The following is a 17,515-nucleotide window of genomic DNA, read 5'->3' as shown; positions in this document are numbered from 1 at the left end:
TCCCACCCCTAGCTGGCCCCTCTCACCCCACCCCTCCCCTCCCAGGAGTCCCAACACTGCCTGTTTTGGATGCAGATAAGTACAGGGCGTGCACGGAGGCTTGGGGAGGGGATGAAAAGCGGGTCTACCAGAAGTTAGGGAAGTCCTGAAATGGGCCCATTTCTGGCCTCCAGAGGGCCTCCGGAGTCTGGAGAGGCCGTTTTCGCCCTCCTAGAGGCTTGAGGAAAGCCTCTGGAGCCCGGGGAGGGCAAGGTGGCGCAGTGGTTAGAGTGCAGTACTGCAGCTACTTCAGCTGACTGCTAGTTCAGCAGAGCAGCGGATCAAATCTCACCGGCTCAAGGTTGACTCAGCCTTCCATCCTTCCGAGGTGAGTAAAATGAGGACCCAGATTGTTGGGGGCAATATGCTTTTTAGTATACTGTCTTTGGTGTAAACCGCCCAGAGTCCTCAGAGAGTGGGTGGCATAGAAATATGACTAATAAAATAATAAATAAAATAAAACGCCCCCCCCCCCCCGCCATGGTGCAGGAGGCCAACTAGGCCATGCCCACTATGGCCACGCCCACCCAGTAACCGGGCAGAGAACCCCTTGCTAAAATTTTTGAAGCCCACCCCTGCTCTGATCCTCCTTTGGTGACCACAAAGAATAACCAGTTGCCTTTCCTAGCAGTCCAGTTTGTTCATCAAAAGGACATTTCCTAATCTCTGAGTGATTCTTGAGGAAACCTTGCCATGTTTGACTTGGACAGTAACCGTTGCAGGATGTAAAGACTATTTTCTGCAAAACGGGCCTTTGTAGAAGTGGACGATGTGAACAGTAACGAATTGCAAATTGCGGGTCGGAGGAGCAGAAGAGAGATAAGTGGGACGTCGACGGAGTTCAACCCCAAATTAAAGCTTTATGATGAATAAATATTGATGGCTTTGAGAAGTTGGGTTTTAAATATTAATGGCCTGTTGTTTGCAAGCAATGTTATAGTTGCTTCTTGGGCGATAAAATTCAGTGCTGCTTTCCCACCTCCCACTTTGCTGTCAAAATATGATGAAAACAGCAGTTATTAGATTAGCCCCTGACAGCACCTAAAAATTTAAGGTAATAGACAACCCCTCTGGCTTATAAGGGAAGGAACTTTGGTTTCAGAATGAGAACACAGGGAAGAAATTAGTTCATTATTCTCCCTCAAGCAATACAATGCAGGAATAAACATAATTGCTGGCGTATACATTTAGTGCTTTTGAATACTCTGAATTTTTCACCTATCTTAACTTCTGTTGTTCTTAACCAGTGCCCTAAAAAGTGACAACTAGTTGTCTGATCTACAACACTGCACTAGTTCTATTACATTAGCCCTTGATTTTATGCATATATTCATTACTTATTAAAACACGAGCCATCTGTGTGTTCTTCTGCATTTTATAGGCTTAAACTTTAGTGTTGTCCAATGGATTCTTTTACGTTTAAAGCTGAAGTACCCTATGGATTTTATTATTATTTTTTTTTTGCACTTTTCTTAATAGCACTCCAATCATATTTTTATTGGTTCATTACTATTAAACATCTCCAGCTGCAATTTAGCCTGAAATATTCACTGTTTCCTGAGAAGCAGCTTAGTCTTGGTCTCTGAATAGTATCTTAGAGGCAGCGCTTCAAGAATGTAGGGCCCAAGAAATGCATGTTCTTCGATTGTATTTAAATTTACGTTCAATTAAAATTAAATACGGTCAGTATGATTACTGTTCAGTCATGTGCCTAATGACTTTGTTCTTTCGTCACATTATAAATTACCATTTGGCAACAGTGATGGGATGTCCATAGATACCACGCATCATAGTTTAGGGAAATGCTCATGGCTGTACAGCCTCAGACCGTATGCCCTTATCTTAAAAGAGAAAAATTAGGCAAATTACTCCATCTAAGCTAGCTTTGCCAACCCTGGCAAGAATTTGTCTCAAGAACAATTGAAATAGCTGAAGAAGATCATCTCTTTGCCAAATGTCCATGGAGATTCTCAGTCACCCAGGCCACGGGTGTCCCAAAGGTGGATTTTTTCCAAGAGGCAATTGGACTTTCTGGTTTTTCCTTGAAGACACTTTGCTTCTCATCCAAGAAGCTTCTTCAGTTCTGACTGAAAGGGATAGAAGGATTTATATTCCTTGCAGACAGCTGATCATTAGCATTCTTTCAGAGAGACCTTGAGGCAACTTGGAAGTTTATCTGTGCCCTCGGAGTCACCTGAAGAGAGCAAATGGGTGTGGAACATTCTTATTTATTTATTTATTTATTTATTTATTTATTTATTTATTTATTTATTTAGTCAAGCATGTATGAGAAAACAAGTATAAGTATGAACATATAAAGATATGTATAAACAGGTATAAATATGTACATAAGAAATGAGTACGAATAAATGGGGACAGTAGGACAGGGACGGTAGGCACGCTGGTGCGCTTATGCACGCCCCCTTACAGACCTCTTAGGAATGGGGTGAGGTCGACAGTAGACAGTCTAAGGTTAAAGTTTTGGGGGTTTTTGGGGAAGTAACCACAGTCAAGTAGTGCATTCCAGGCATTGAACACTCTGTTGCTGAAGTCGTATTTTCTGCAATTGGAGCGGTTTACCTTGAGTCTGTATCTCTTGTTTGCCCGTGTATTATTGCAGTTGAAGCTGAAGTAGTCATTGATAGGTAGGACGTTGTAGCAGACAATTTTGTGTACTAAGCTTAGGTCAGACCGTAGGCGGCGTAGTTCTAGGTTGTCCAAGCCCAAAATTTCAAGCCTGGTGGCATAAGGGATTCTATTGTGAGCAGAGGAGTGGAGGACTTGTGAAATACATCTGGACTCGCTCAATTGTATTATTGTCCGATATACAGTGTGGATTCCAGGCAGATGAGCTGTATTCAATAATTGGTCTGGCAAAGGTTTTGTATGCCCTAGTTATCAGTACAATGTTACTGGAGAAGAAGCTTCACAAGATTAGGTTAACAACTCTTAATGCCTTTTTGGCAATGCTGTTACAGTGAGCTCTGGGGCTTAGATCTTTTGAAGTTCTTGGAACTACTGAAAGGACTGTGTCGTAAGCAGGAGTTAGGTGGTCTCATATCTCTCTCTTGAGAGAGGGCTGTTCAATCTTAACGTAGTTTGCCTCTTTGCCAAACTGAACTGAACCTTGAATTCACAAGAACAAGTTGGTATCTCTGACGGGAAAAATTCCAGCAATGCAGCCACCACCTCTGTTTAAGCAGCTCTAACCTTATAATTCTGAAACTCTGTTCTTCTGGCCTATGTCACAAATGCTTTCATTCATAAAATGCTGAGAAATAGAACCTCAGTTACTGCATACGCAGAAGGAAACAATGGGAATGTCTTTTTAAGCGACAGCCGTTCATTTGTGCCTCTAAAATTCTCTCCTTTATGTTCGGAAGCATTGATTGCAAAAAGGGAACCAAAAAAAAAAAAAAGCATTACGTCTGGCTCTGTGTACCTTGTACATTCTATTGGCGCATTCCGTTATGTGTTGTTCTGCTCTATTTCATGTTCCAAATTATGCTTCAGGCCCATAAGGAGCCAGTACAGTCTTTGCAAAAGCTTTTGCCAGCTGGTTTCCAACAACGTTGAAATTGGGAGTTTCTGTGAGATTAAGCCAGAAGATGGTTTTGTTCTCTCCTAACTCAAAAAAGGGACGCGGTGGCTCAGTGGCAAAGACACTGAGCTTGTCAATCAAAAGGTCGACAGTTCAGCGGTTCGAATCCCTAGTGCCGCTTAACGGGGTGGGCTCTCGTGACTTGTCCCAGCTTCTGCCAACCTAGCAGTTCAAAAGCAGATAAAAAATGCAAGTAGAAAAATAGGGACCACCTTTGGTGGGAAAGTAACAGCGTTCTCTGCGCCTTTGGCGTTGAGTCATGCTGGCCACATGACCACGGAGACGTCTTCGGACAGCGCTGGCTCTTCGGCTTTGAAACGGAGATGAGCACCGCCCCCTAGAGTCAGGAACAACTAGCACATATGTGCGAGGGGAACCTTTACCTACCTCAAAAAAGGTCCAAATAGAGATCCTGTAGATCACTTAAAAGTTCTTTTCTTCAAAAGCTCCCTTGTCTGTTTGGGTCCAACACTCATGATGACAATTGGATCTGCTGATGAAATCATTTCATTACTAGTGCGTGTCCAGCCTTGGCAACTTTCAAACTTGGGGACTTCAACTCCCAGATTTCCCCAGACAGGGGAATTCTGGGAGTTGAAGTCCCCAAGTCTTAAAGTTGCCGTGGTCGGACATTCCCTGATTCATACCATTACTTCCTTCCCTCATTTCCACAAAATGAAACACCGTTGAGTCTTCTCTCCGCAAACTCAATGCCTTTTGCCTTCATTGCAGCTTCCAAATATCCAAATTGGGAGGGGAAAAGATTGCTACTGAAATAGGGATATATGTGTGCTTCTGTGTATTTAAGGCTTATCCGATTCTCACAATTTGTCTTAAAGAAGGATGTGGCATCAAGTGCCCAACTTCTTCTTTGAGAGTCCTTTCCGTTTGCTTGCTCCCGGCTTTCTTTCCCTATCATGTTGGCAGAGACATGACTAATCATCATTACACTCTGCTCCCTATTAACCTCTGACAGACATGAAAGGGCATGAAAGGGTATTTCTGTCCTTAGCTCCTGGGTCATTTTTCTTCTTAATCATTGCTCTTTATGTCCACGTTCGAAGGATATCCAATGACCGGTCCCTTTATCATAGAGCCTTTGTTCTTTGTGGTAATTTTTTAACCTTCCTTAGCTGTCTGGCTTTTCACCTGTAGCTGAGCCAGCATTTTGTAGTCTTTCCTCACTGGCATGGGTTAGGAATGTCCTGATTATTTAGTGCTGTCTTGGAGCCCTGAAGTTATAATCGAGGCTTTCCGTGTCACTGACCTATTAATTGTTTAGGGAACTTTGCTAATATGCTTATGTAAATCATGTTGGCAGCAATCGTTCTGGGGAGTAACAAACCGTCACCAGATTGCAGAGCGTAAGGCTGATTGTTGTGGTCCGCCAGCAGCCTGCGGAGCTGGCAGCAGAGTCAGCCAGTGACGAGGTTGGGGAGGAACATGGGCCAGTCCTGGAGTCTGGGGAAGGCTCGGACAAGGGCTCTGCATTGGAGGCAGAGAGGGGGCCAGGGCCATCTGGGAGTTATGTGCTGCCTCCGGAGCCTCCAGAGTCGGACATCAGCGAGGCAGAGGAACAGGGGGAGCCTGTTCCCAGTGCGTGCATGCGCAGACCTGCCAGAAGGCAAGAACAGTTAAGACAAAAGGGACGACTTGGAAGTAGGGCTGGCAGATGATTGGCCCCTCCCACAAGACATAAAGGAGGAGTAAAGGATGTGAGCCTTTGCAGGAAGCAACTTCGTTCGTTATGGTCGGTTTAAATTCTGAAGCTCCGTTTTGACTCTGTGCTCCGTGTGGCCTTGCAAAGCTAATTGCCAAATTAGGTCTTTGGCAGCGTATCAAGGAAGATAAAGGTGGGTGCTTATCAGCCTTATCCCAAAGGACTGTGGCAGACTTCTGTCGGACTCTTTACAAACTATTTGTGACTCATTACGGGCTGTGAATGACCATAATTCACAGCCGTCTCAATAAAAGTTTTTTTGGGACTAAAATTGTGATTTTTGCTTTGTTAGGAAGTCTAGGTCAGAACACTGATCCTGATCTTGTGAATGCCCCCTTTCTGTTACCACCTGAAAAGGCAGGGTATGAAAACAGCATGGCTCAGCTTAACCCAACCTAAAGGGATTTAGATGAGTAGGGATAGTAATTCCTGGAATTTTCCCATTCAGGGAATCACATCTGGAAGAAGACAGGTTGAGTTTGCTGGAGATCCAGCAAGCAAGCAGGAATCCAGTCTCAGACAGAACTCTTGTTCCAAACACGTTTTCAAACCGGAGAGCTGCTTTTCCACATAAAAGCTTGCAGTGCCAGCCCCTTGGATTTTTACAAAATCAAAACTGTGTGTCTTTTGCTTGAATAAATACATCTTTGGGTACAACTAAGGAGGAATTTCCTGACAGTGATAACAATTAATCCGCGGAACGACTCACCTCCAGACGTTGTGAATGCTCCAACACTGGAGGTTTTTAAGAAGAGATTGGACAATCATTTGTCTGAAATGGTCTAGTGTTTCCTGCCTGAGCAGGGGGTTGGACCAGAAGGCCTCCAAGGTCCCTCCCAACTCTGTTTATTCTGTTATCTTACTTCTGGCAAGATTAAGGAATGTTTAAAAACTAATAAAAGAGGCAGGAAAAAGGCGGGAAGGAGTAATGGGAAGACATTTGAAGAAGAAAATGGAGATGCAGGGAGAGGATATTTAGATATCGGCTAGAGTGCATAGGATGGCACAAGAAGAAGCAGAAAAAGTAGACATCAGTAAAGCTGAAAAGAGGGTGAGATCCAGTGTCAGGGTAATGATGATTTAAAGGTGACCAGCCTCTGTAAGGCTGTGGACCAGGATGAGTCAGCAGGGTTATTGCCGCTTTAAGACTGAGGATGAGTCAGCAGGGTGATTGCCGCTTTAAGAAGATGTCTATATAAGGGAGGCCATGAGAGGGCGTATCTCTCTCTCCTCATGTACCTCTCTCCTCGTTGTGTTCTATCTGCATTGTAGTTCTCCGTGTAGAGTTGAAGATTGATTGATTGCCTGGTATGTGCCTACTATGTGCATGTCTGTATATAGAAGTCTTGTATATAAACCACTGTAAGACAAACCTCTGTGTACTGTGTTTTGCTGCTGGGCTGTCTCAAAATGGTAGTCACGCTGTGCACACTCCAACATCCAGAACCGAAGGCTAAAGGGAGGAGGGAACAACAAGTATACCGTGGTGGGGGCTGCTCATTGGTTTCTAGAAAGGAGGAAGCTTTGCCCCCCCCCCAATTAAGGCAAACCACCTTTGAAAGAGAAAAGCCCATATTTTCCACCGGATGATAGGGAGGATGAAGAAAGAGGAGTACACATACATCCCTCTTCCATTTTCCTTCAAAGAGAGATGAGCAAAGAGTCCTTCAACTGTCCTTCAACCACAATATCAAACCTTCAGGCTTCAGCTGAATGTTTGCAGTCTCCCGCGTTTTACCCATAGTTCCTTCTCGGCCAGCCTTGTCATCTCTCCTGTCCTGTCTCTTGTTTTTTCTTGACCTGCGGCTTCGACAATTAATTTCCTCCGGTTGGCTTCTTGGCCCGCGATCGTGGCATCTTGTCAAGAAGGATCATACTTCGCTCGATTGCTCCCCTACGAGGTGCCCGCGTGATTCCGCCCTTCGCGCCCTGCTTTTTTGCATTCAGGTCTGCTACTAGGGAAAGTGGCTTTAGTTTAGATCACTGTCTTGCTAATCAATTGGAGCATTTATTTATTTTTATTTTATTTATTCTTTTTTTTTTTTTTTTTTTGCATTTGCGGCTTTCTCCTTAATTGAGAGTGTCGGCACTGGTGAAACCTGAAAATGGGAAATGGAAATTTGCACAGCTGCTTTCCTTTTGCTTAATCATAAACTCGCATAGTAATGAGCCCCAGTCGGCTTGGATTGGCAGCCGCTCGGGTCACCACCAAGAGAGGTCAGGGAGTAGATGCAAACTTCAGCATGTGACTGGGAAGCTGTTGTAAATGTGCAATTAGAAGCATGTGAGCCATTTTCCCTACCCAGATCAGTTTTTTCCCCCTCAAGAAATGTAGTTGTTTGGTGCAGGGGTGGGTTCTACTTACCTTTACTACCGGTTTGCAATGGGAAGCTTCTGCACATGCACAGATCATCCATAACGACGTCCTGGCAGGAGGGCGGAGCCTCTCACCGGTTTTACTATGGGTTTGCAACAACTGGACCGAACCGGGAGCAACCCACCACTGGTTTGATGGTTGTTCTACCCACCCCATCAACTCATTGGGGGGAAAATAGCAGTATGGCTGCAGGAAATGGGCAGTTTATTGGTTGGACTTTTGGCACAGGTTAACACAGGTTGACACAGATTAACCTCCAAGTGCTTCAAGGACCCTCTAAAAGGATGCAAAAGACCAGCTGTCTGCAAGGAATATCAATCCTTCCATTCCCCACTATCCTGTCAGAGCTGAAGAAGCTTCTTGGATGAAAAGCGAAACGTCTTCAAAGAAAAATCAAGAAAGTCCAGTTGCCTCTTGAAAAAAGCACCTTTGGGACAACCATGACCTCGATGACTGAGAGTCTCCATAGACAACAGGTTTAAGGACTCAGATGTTGCCTAAGAGAGCATTCTGGAAAAGTACCAGATCTCTTTGGCATTGTAAGCCTCTAGTTGCCCTTCCCAAAAAACATTACAAAGTCATAGAGTCATCTGAATGTTGTCCACAGCTGTCAAAGTGCAGCCATGGTAGGTAACTTCGGAATATAAACCTTGCTGTATTGAAGGGATTCACCTCCTGGTTGAATTTTTTTTTTTTTTTGTCGGAGGCCCTAAAAGCAGACCTTTGGATTAGAAGATTTTAATTTTGCTTTTGATCTGTTTTTGTTTACCTCTTAATGGCATCAACATGTAGTAACATCTGGTCAAGCTCGGGTGATAGAGTAGAGCTATGAAAATCCCTTGGAGGAAGTGTCTTGCAAAGCATGGTGTGTTTTTTTTCCAGACCATTAAAGCAGCCACATCTTTTTGCAGCCATCATAAGCTAAACATCTGTTTGTTTACTGGGGAGAGAGTTTTAATGAGTTGACGAGACGAGTTTTGTAAGCATTTTCAGATGCTGCAGAGGTCCTCTTGAAGAATTTGCACACTCCTTCTCATTAGTACTGAGATCAAAAGCCAGAAGGAAAGCTTTAGGTCTGTAGGCTAAATTGGGAAGCTTAAAAAATTAATCTATCGTAGAAGATGATCCCGGCAAACAGATTCTGTTCCGTTATCACAAAATTGCATGATTCTAACCACACTCAAACCGTATTTTGTATTAAACAGGATCAAACAGTGACTTCATGTTTTCATTGTAAACCAACAAAAATATTTAGGTAGTATATACTGGTATATACTTGTGTATGTCTGTTCTATGTGTGGGAATGGAACGGAACGGAACGGAACGGAATAGAACAGAACAGAACAGAACAGAACAGAGTTCTTTATTGGCCAAGTGTGATTAGACACACAAGGAATTTGTTTCCAGTGCGTAAGTTCTCAATTGCCTTGATTGGTTGCAGTACCAAACCAGGCAGTTATAGAGGTGCAGATGGACAGACTCATATTGTGGGTAAAAAGGAAAATCAGTTCTTACCTTACTGTGTCTCATGTTAAATTCTTCGAATTAAAAAAAAAATGGAGTTGAAACAAACAGTCCCTTGAGGATGTTAGCACTCTAGGGCACAGTTCTCCAGGCTTGGCAACTTTAATACTTGTGGACTTCAATTTAAGTGACCCTGCTGTGACTTGGTCATGCCATTACAGGGAATTTCTCCTTGGCAGGCTAGATTAGAGAATCTGAAGTGACATGCAAACCAACTGGCATTTGGGACGGGGGAGCAGGAAACTGTTCCTGAATTGCTATTTATCATGAATTATTTCTCCGTTTGATATCAACTCTCCGTCCTTTTGGGGACACACAGACCATTTCAGAAGCTTTCAACATGCAGGATGGCTATCCACTGGAGAACTGAATATAATTTTAGATCTAATTAAACTCTTGTCATTTATTAATTGCTCTTTAGGTTTTTTGACAAGCCAACGCTGAATAGCTTGGCAGCGTTGAAGCAAAAAAAATTAAAAAAAATAGGAGTAGCTTATTACGTTAGTTCTTTCCTTAACGTTCTAAATTTGTTTTGTTTTTTTAACTTGCCTCGGCTGATGTATGTTCCTGCGTGCATATTTTTCTGTGGCAGAGCCTTGTCATTCCAAACAAATTGCTCTTATTCCAGCCACAAAGATCTCAACTCGTATTAAACAGCAAAGGATGACTGAATCTTTTCATAATCTTAAACCGTGAATTTATCACGTGCCATAAAACAAAGCTAGAGTTTGTAAGATCCGAGAATATAAATCCTCTAATATAATTGTAAATTAGTTGTTCGTTTGACACCCTTTCATTAGGCTGTTTGTTTCTGTCATTAGATGCTCATTCAAGGGTTGGTGGTTTGGATGCACAGCACGCAACAGACAATAAAAGTGCAATAGCTGAGCTCGCATCACAGTTTTGGAGCAAGACGTGCAACAGAATTCTGGAAGGGGAGAAGAGATTTAAGATCTAATGAAGGCTCGACATCCTTTCTTGTTTCGATCTTAGTCATTCCTGCTTGTAAAGAGACATAGCATGGTTGAAAATTGCTCTTTTAAAGCAAAGGAACCACAAGCAAAGAAATAAGTTTCAAGCACTTGAGACCTGGTGGCGCAGTGGCTAGAATGCAGTATTGCAGGCTAACTCTGCCCACAGTCAGGAGTTTGATCCTGACCGGCTCAAGGTTGATTTAGCTTTCCATCCTTCCAAGGTTGGTAAAACGAGGACCCAGATTGTTGGGGGACAATATGCTGGCCCTGTAAACCACCCAGAGAGTGCTGTAAAGCATTGTGAAGCAGTATATAAGTCTATATGCTATTGCTATTGCTATAGATAGGGAGAACTTGCATATTTTATTTATTTATTAAATTTAAACATTGCCCATCTCATGATCAAGCAACCCCAGGCTTACTTATGTCAAAAATAGCAATATGAAATGATTAGAAGGCTAAAAAAAAAACATTAGACATTAAAAATTAAAATTAACACCTTAAGGTTAACAGCGTTAGAAGGAGAACGTGGATACAAGGTTACTTCTGCTGACTGCCAGCTGCTTGCAATTTGGCAGTTCGAATCTCACCAGGCTCAAGGTTGACTCAGCCTTCCATCCTTCCGAGGTGGGTAAAATGAGGACCCAGATTGTTGGGGGCAATAGGATGACTCTGTAAACCACTTAGATAGGGCAATAAAGCACTATGAAGCGGTATATAAGTCTAAGGGCTATTGCTATTCCTTCCTTCCTTCCTTCCTTCCTTCCTTCCTTCCTTCCTTCCTTCCTTCCTTCCTTCCTTCCTTCTGTGGTGGCACAGTGGTTAGAATGCCATATTGCAAGCTGACTCTGCCCACAGCCAGGAGTTCGATCCCGATGGGCTCAAGGTTGAGTCAGCCTTCCATCCTTCCGAGATAGGTAAAATGAGGACCCAGATTGTTGGGGGGGGGCATATGCTGACTCTGTAAACCGTTTAGGACTGTGAAGCACTGTAAGTGGTATATAAGTCTAAGTGCTATTGCTATTTCTCTCTACCCAAGTATGAACATGGCTACATGAGGCGAGTTTCCCGTAGTGGTGCATGACTCTGCTGCTGCCTGTCCTACTTCTGCACCGTATTTTCTTCCCTCTTAGCTCCTTCGATTGCAATGGCTCCCAGTGCGTTGATGGCAATCGTTTGTTACCCAAGTTTCTGATGGAAATGAGGTGCTTACTATTTGTTTAATCCCAGACCTGTTTTAGAGAAGTCCTGCAAGTCTGTAATGTCTGCTGTAAGTTAATAGCAAGGTGTGATGTAGGTTACTCTGAACGTAGCGCACCCTAGATTTATGTACAGTTTGGGCCGCACAGTGCTGGTCTCCGGTGCCACATTGAGGAAAATAATTTTCTGGCTATCTCAGAGGATTCCGCCTTTTCTTTGTAGCAGAGCTAGCCATGTAGAAAATCATTGGAGGGTTTTATCGCACCACAAATTGATCGTGTACTTGTGTCTGTACGTGCGTGCATGCATTCCCTTCGTTTCAGAAATACGTTTGGTCTTAGAATAGTAATCGTGTTTTAGGCCTAAAGGGGAGACTTGATAGAAAGTCATCAGAGGCTTCTGACATTTTGTAATGTCTTGAAAAGCTACAGTCTAGGAATAACTACTCTCTTATTCAAGGGTCTAATCCAGCAGGTTCTGACAGGTTCTGGAGAACCGGTAGTGGAAATTTTGAGTAGTTCGGAGAACCAGTAAATACCACCTCTGGCTGGCCACAGAGTGGGGTGGGAATGGAGATTTTGCAATATCCTTCCCCCAGGAGTGGGAAGGGAATGGGGATTTTGCAGTATCCTTCCCCTGCCACACCCACCCACCAAGCCACACCACACCCGCCAAGCCACACCCACAGAACTGGTAGTAAAAAAAAATTGGATTTCACCACTGCTGTTATTGGTTTTGTTTGATGTAGATATCAATGAGTCATAGGGGTGTGATGGCTCAAGCAGTTAAGAAGCTGAGTTTATCAGCTGGAAAAGCTGACAGTCTGGGTTCGAGACCTGAGCACCCCACGATGGAGCGAGCTCCCGTTCTTGATCCTGCCCACCTACCAGTTCAAAAGTAGCAACAGCAATAGCCCTTAGACTTATATACTACTTTACAGTGCTTTGCAGCCCTCTCTAAGCGGTTTACAGAGTCAACGTCTTGCCCCCCAACAATCTGGGTCCTCATTTGACCGACCTCGGAAGGGCAGAAGGCTGAGTCAACCGTGAGCTGTGAAAATCAAATTGCTGGCAGCGGGCAGAATTAGCCTGCAATACTGCATTCTAATCACTGCGCCACCACGGCTCAGAGTAGATAAATAGGTACCACTCAGGTGGGAAGCTAGCAGAGTTCCATGTGTTTCACCGCACACTTTGCGCTGCGGCATGATGTCATACAAGCCACATGACTGCGGAAACATCTCCAAACAACACTGACTCCCTCAGCTAAGAAATAGAGATGTGCACCATTCCCTAAAGTGGGACACAGCTGGTTTTGGGGAAACCTTTATCTTTTATCAAAGAGTCATATAATTGGATGACTCTTTGTGGAATTCTTTCAAAGACATTCCACAAAAAGGGTTTTTTTAATAGACTCTTCAACATTATTTGGTACTTGTATTGTGTGTGGAAACTCCTCAGTTGAGTTGCCCTCATTTTTATCGTTGATCACTGTCCCATATTTCAAGTCTTGGTGAATGTTTTGTAGTAGTTGGTTTATTGTACGAGTGGATGTTCTGAATTAATATTAAAAAAAAATGTCCATGTGAAATTAGCTGAACTCCTTATGAATGTTTGTGGAAGATACTGATAAGAGGATCTGTGGGTGGGAAACAAAAAAATATATACTCTCCAAACTTGGCAACTTTTAAGACTTGCAGACTTCAACTCCCACCCTGGCTGGCTGAGGAATTCTGGGAGCTGAAGTCCACAAGTCTTAAAAGTTGCAAAGTTTGGAGATCCCTGGTATAGAAGATCCCAGCTTCAGTCCACATCACCTGTGAATTGAAAGAACTGAAAGGGAAATGATGGTGGCTTGTTCTTGAGATATTACCAGCAGGTTAGCAATCAAGTTGGAAGAACAGATAATCTTAACTAGGTACAAGCAACATCTTACAAAAAGCCAGGGTGCGACCTGACTTGTTATCTTCTTCTGTCCATAATTACGTTTAGTTAGTTAGTTAGTTAGTTAGTTAGTTAGTTAGTTAGTTAGTTAGTTTGTCAAACATGTATGAGATAATAGGTACAAATAAATGGGGGTAGTAGGACAGGGATGGTAGGCACGCTGGTGCACTTATGCACACCCCTTACAGACCTTTTAGGAATGGGGTGAGGTCCACGGTAGACAGTTTAAGGTTGAAGCTGTGAGGGTTTGAGGCTGTAACAACAGAGTCAGGTAGAGCATTCCAGGCGTTGGCCACTCTGTTGCTGAAGTCATATTTTCTGCAATCGAGTTTGGAGTGGTTTACCTTGAGTTTGCATCTATTGTTTGCCCATGTATTATTGCGGTTGAAGCTGAAGAAGTCGTTGACAGGTAGGATGTTGTAGCAGACAATTTTGTGTACTACGCTTAGGTCAGACCGTAGGCGGCGAAATTCTAGGTTGTCCAAGCCCAAAACTTCAAGCCTGGTGGCGTAAGGTATTCTGTTGTGAGCAGAGGAGTGGAGGACTCTTCTCGTGAAATACCTCTGGACTCTCTCGAGTGTATTAATGTCCGATATATACATTAGGATTCTAGGCAGACAAGCTGTATTTAAGAATTGGTCTGGCAAAGGTTTTGTATGCCCTAGTTAGCAGTACAATGTTACCGGAGAAGAAGCTTCGTAAAATTAGGTTAACAACTCTTAATGCCTAACACCATTGAGACTAATTCAATAGCGCTTCCTATCTTTCCGGCTCTTTCGGAAAAACCTTCCAGGATTTGATGCTTCCACAGCAGAAGTATTTTCTTCTTCTGAAAAGCAGATATAAAGCTCGCCGTTCTGATGCTTGAGAACATTGCTTGGGCTGCGCCGCTGCATTGCTCTTCTCCATATTAACTTTTCATCTTTGCTGTGGCAGCTATAATTGCAATTTTCACCTGGCACGAATATCTGGACTCAATCAAATTGGGCACTGGACCATGCTGGAATACGGAATGAAGGCTTGGCATATGAATTAAACATGCCAGACTTCACTGCACCTTGTTCCTCTTGCCAGCTGGCAGAAATTGTCAGGCCTGTCACTTAGCCCTAATCTTCTGGAAGTGAAGAAAGAGATGAATTCCAGGAGTTCCAAATTGGGAACTCCTTGTAGTCGTTCTGCTTTCTAAACATATGTTTACATCTTCCTGCATATGGAAGTTTGATTATTTATATAATACAGTCTTTTCACTTTAAACAGTCAATATCAGAGAAAAGAAAGATGCTGGTTGATTTCACTGGTGGGTTGCTCCCGGTTCAGGCCGGTTCGAGCGAGCCGGTAGTGGTGATGATGTGACGTCACCGAACCGGTTCTCTTTGACTGGGAGCTGGGCCCTCCCGCCCACCCCCGCGTTAAACTTACCTTTATTTCTCATTTTTTAGCCCAGCTGATAAGCGCAGCAGAGTGGATTGCCGCACCTCAGCTGGGCAGAAACCTAATGCGCTTGCGCGGAGCGATCGCGCGCAAAGCGCTTGCGCGAAGAGAACCAGTGGTAACACCAGTTGGAACCCACCACTGTTTGATTTGGTTTGGTTTTTTTGCTTGTAGGCCATCTCTTACACAACAGTGACTTAATCTCATACAACCACTTGAAGAGGTGGTGAGGTTGATGTGAGGATGCCGTGCATTAGAACTGCTAATTTTGATAACCTCTCCATATACAGGTTGCCATGTACTGATGGAAATAAATACAGGTAGTTCTCGACGTATGACCGGTTGCTTAGCTACCGTTCAAAGTGCAGAGAGATGTAGGAGATTGACCAGGTTGAGCCGAGGGCAGGGTCAAATGCATCATTAGTTTGGAGTCTCTCCGCCAACGTAAGAAACCTAAGTCCAGTCCCCCTTGAAATCCATTGACTCTTATATTCGCCTTGACTGTTAGATCCAATTCTTATGTATGGGTTGCTCGTAATACGTAGTACGTGTGAACTCTGTCCTGGTTCCTGATTTGTTGTACCTGCCAACAGACACTCCCCCACTCCCAAAAGCTACTTACAACCTGGTTTTGAAGTTTAATATATCTCTCTTTCCTCTCTCTCTCTCTCTCTCTCTCTCTCTCTCTCTCCTCTCTCTCTCTCTCTCCTCTCTCTTTCTCTTTCTCTCCTCTCTCTCTCTTTCTCCTTCTCCTTCTCTCTCCTCTCTCCTTCTCTCTCCTCTCTCTCTCTCTCTCCCTTTCACTCTCTCATCTCTTTCTTTCTCTCCTTCTCTCACTCTCCTCTCTCTTTCTCTCCTCTCTTGTCCTCTCTCTCTCTCTCTTTCACACACACACACATACAGAGAGAGAGGGGGAGGAGTCATGTGGCCACATATCAGACCATAGCAAACAATGGGTTCTCTTAACAACCACATGTTCTCTTTACCACTTGCTCCATTCACATAATCACCGCCGCAAAGCAGGTTGTAAAATCAGGTCCGACCATGGGGTGACCTGCTTTAGGACCATCTTAACATACAACCGTAATTGCCTGGCTCCGTTATGGTTGTAAGTTGAGGACTATCTGTAAATCAATGTGCAATAAATTCACTATCAAAGATTCATTCACGGGAATGGTGGCGTTGCAGCAAAACAACCTGCTTATATTTAAGATCAGCTGTCGAGTTTTAAGCATGATGGGATCTACTTTAATAAGTCAAAGATTCGATGGAAACCTCTTCCTGTTTATCCAGAAAAATAAAAATCTCAACAGCTTTCAATGAGTGCCAAGTTGAAATGTCAACCAGGTGTCCAATGCATGAAAAGTCTTGATCGTTGCCCTTTTCTGTTGGGGGTGGAATGACTCCACATGAAATATCAAAGATGAGTTGGGGGGGCGAAAAAAAGAGAAAAGGAATGAATTAAGGTTGATAAGGCTGCCTAGTAGCAGAGACAAAATTCTATCTGTAAGTTCCAACCAATTGCCCAAGCTGTGATTTATCGGGCTGTAATTTTCAAGTCATCTTGGATTGCTTAATTTAATTTATGGGCATGTGTTGGAGCACAGGAGACCCAGAAGAATGTCATGCTCATAACTGTAACAAGATGAAATGAATGGGTCAAGGTGACTTACTCATCTCCAAAGTGACTTCGGTGTTTGTTGTTGTCGGTTGTTGTGGTTTTTTTTTTTTTTTTTTTTTTAGCCTAGTTGGTCTGTTGTACTGTTTCTCCTTCTCCCTGCCAGCTTGAAAGAAGCCCATCAGCAAAATCCAGTTCCATGATTCATATAATCAAGCCTATTGTTGAACAGCAAAAAACCCATTTCAGAAATGTTTCTGCTCAAAAGTAATGGCTTCGTTTCCAATTTCACTGTAATGACAGGCACACCGAATGGCATTAAAACGGAAACAGGACACAAAGGCCTCCGTCCAGGTTGTGCAAGCTGAAAACAACGCTACTCTCCCGTTTCTGGCTTAAACAAGCTCGTTGTTAAAATATATATATATATTTTAACAACGAGCTTGTTTAAGCCAGAAACGGGAGAGTAGTGTTGTATATATATATGAAAACAAAATGACATGGAGAGCGTTGAGCTTTTACCCCGTGTGCATAAATGCCGAATGTCACTGCGTGATTCTTTTAGATGTAGAGTTCAATTTTAGTGGCAGGCAATCAACTGGTAGCAAAATTGCATTCTTTTGGAAGGCCTTAAGCAACATATTCATCGTGCCATTTTTTTTTTTTTAATTGCATTCTAGCTGGACAGCTGAGTCAGTCTGCACATTTTGCCCTGCAGCTTCCATATACTGTTTTAGGTTTGGGCCGAAGCGCTAACTTTCTCGATCATTTATTCGTCGGCATCCCTCGTCCCTCGGGGGAAAAGGTATGTTAAAACCACCGCTCTGCGTGGAATTAGCTTCACCTGTAAGATAAATCTGCATGCTATATTTCCGGGTCATGCCCTGGAATCCTATCGTCGTAGGGTTTTTCCCCTCTTAGGCATAGAGGCTTCCGGTGGACTTCCGGGTGCGCTTCAAGATGTTGGTGATCACCTTTAAAGTGCTCCATGGCTTAAGGCCGGGGTACTTACGGGACCGCCTTCTGCCACCAATTGCCTCCTACCGGCCAGTTCGCTCCCACAGAGAGGGCCTCCTCAGGGTGCCGTC

The 17,515-nt window shown here is 43.6% G+C and overlaps 1 protein-coding gene across 1 annotated transcript in view; it reads left to right on the top strand.

Moving 5' to 3' along the window:
- The window catches only part of ITFG1 (integrin alpha FG-GAP repeat containing 1), a 97,652-nt gene that overhangs the window by 60,821 nt on the left and 19,316 nt on the right, over positions 1–17,515 (top strand). The window contains exon 15 of the mRNA XM_070952677.1: positions 17,108–17,232. Within this exon, the coding sequence (XP_070808778.1) occupies positions 17,108–17,232 (125 nt within the window). The remainder of the gene's footprint in view (positions 1–17,107; positions 17,233–17,515) is intronic.

Source organism: Pituophis catenifer, unplaced genomic scaffold (assembly GCF_029215685.1).
Source record: "Pituophis catenifer annectens isolate HBS135680 unplaced genomic scaffold, rPitCat1.0.hap2 SCAF_13, whole genome shotgun sequence".
In the NCBI taxonomy this organism is placed as follows: Eukaryota; Metazoa; Chordata; class Lepidosauria; order Squamata; family Colubridae; genus Pituophis; species Pituophis catenifer.
Note: the sequence above shows the minus strand (reverse complement) of the source record. Positions and strands in the feature narration are given on the sequence as shown.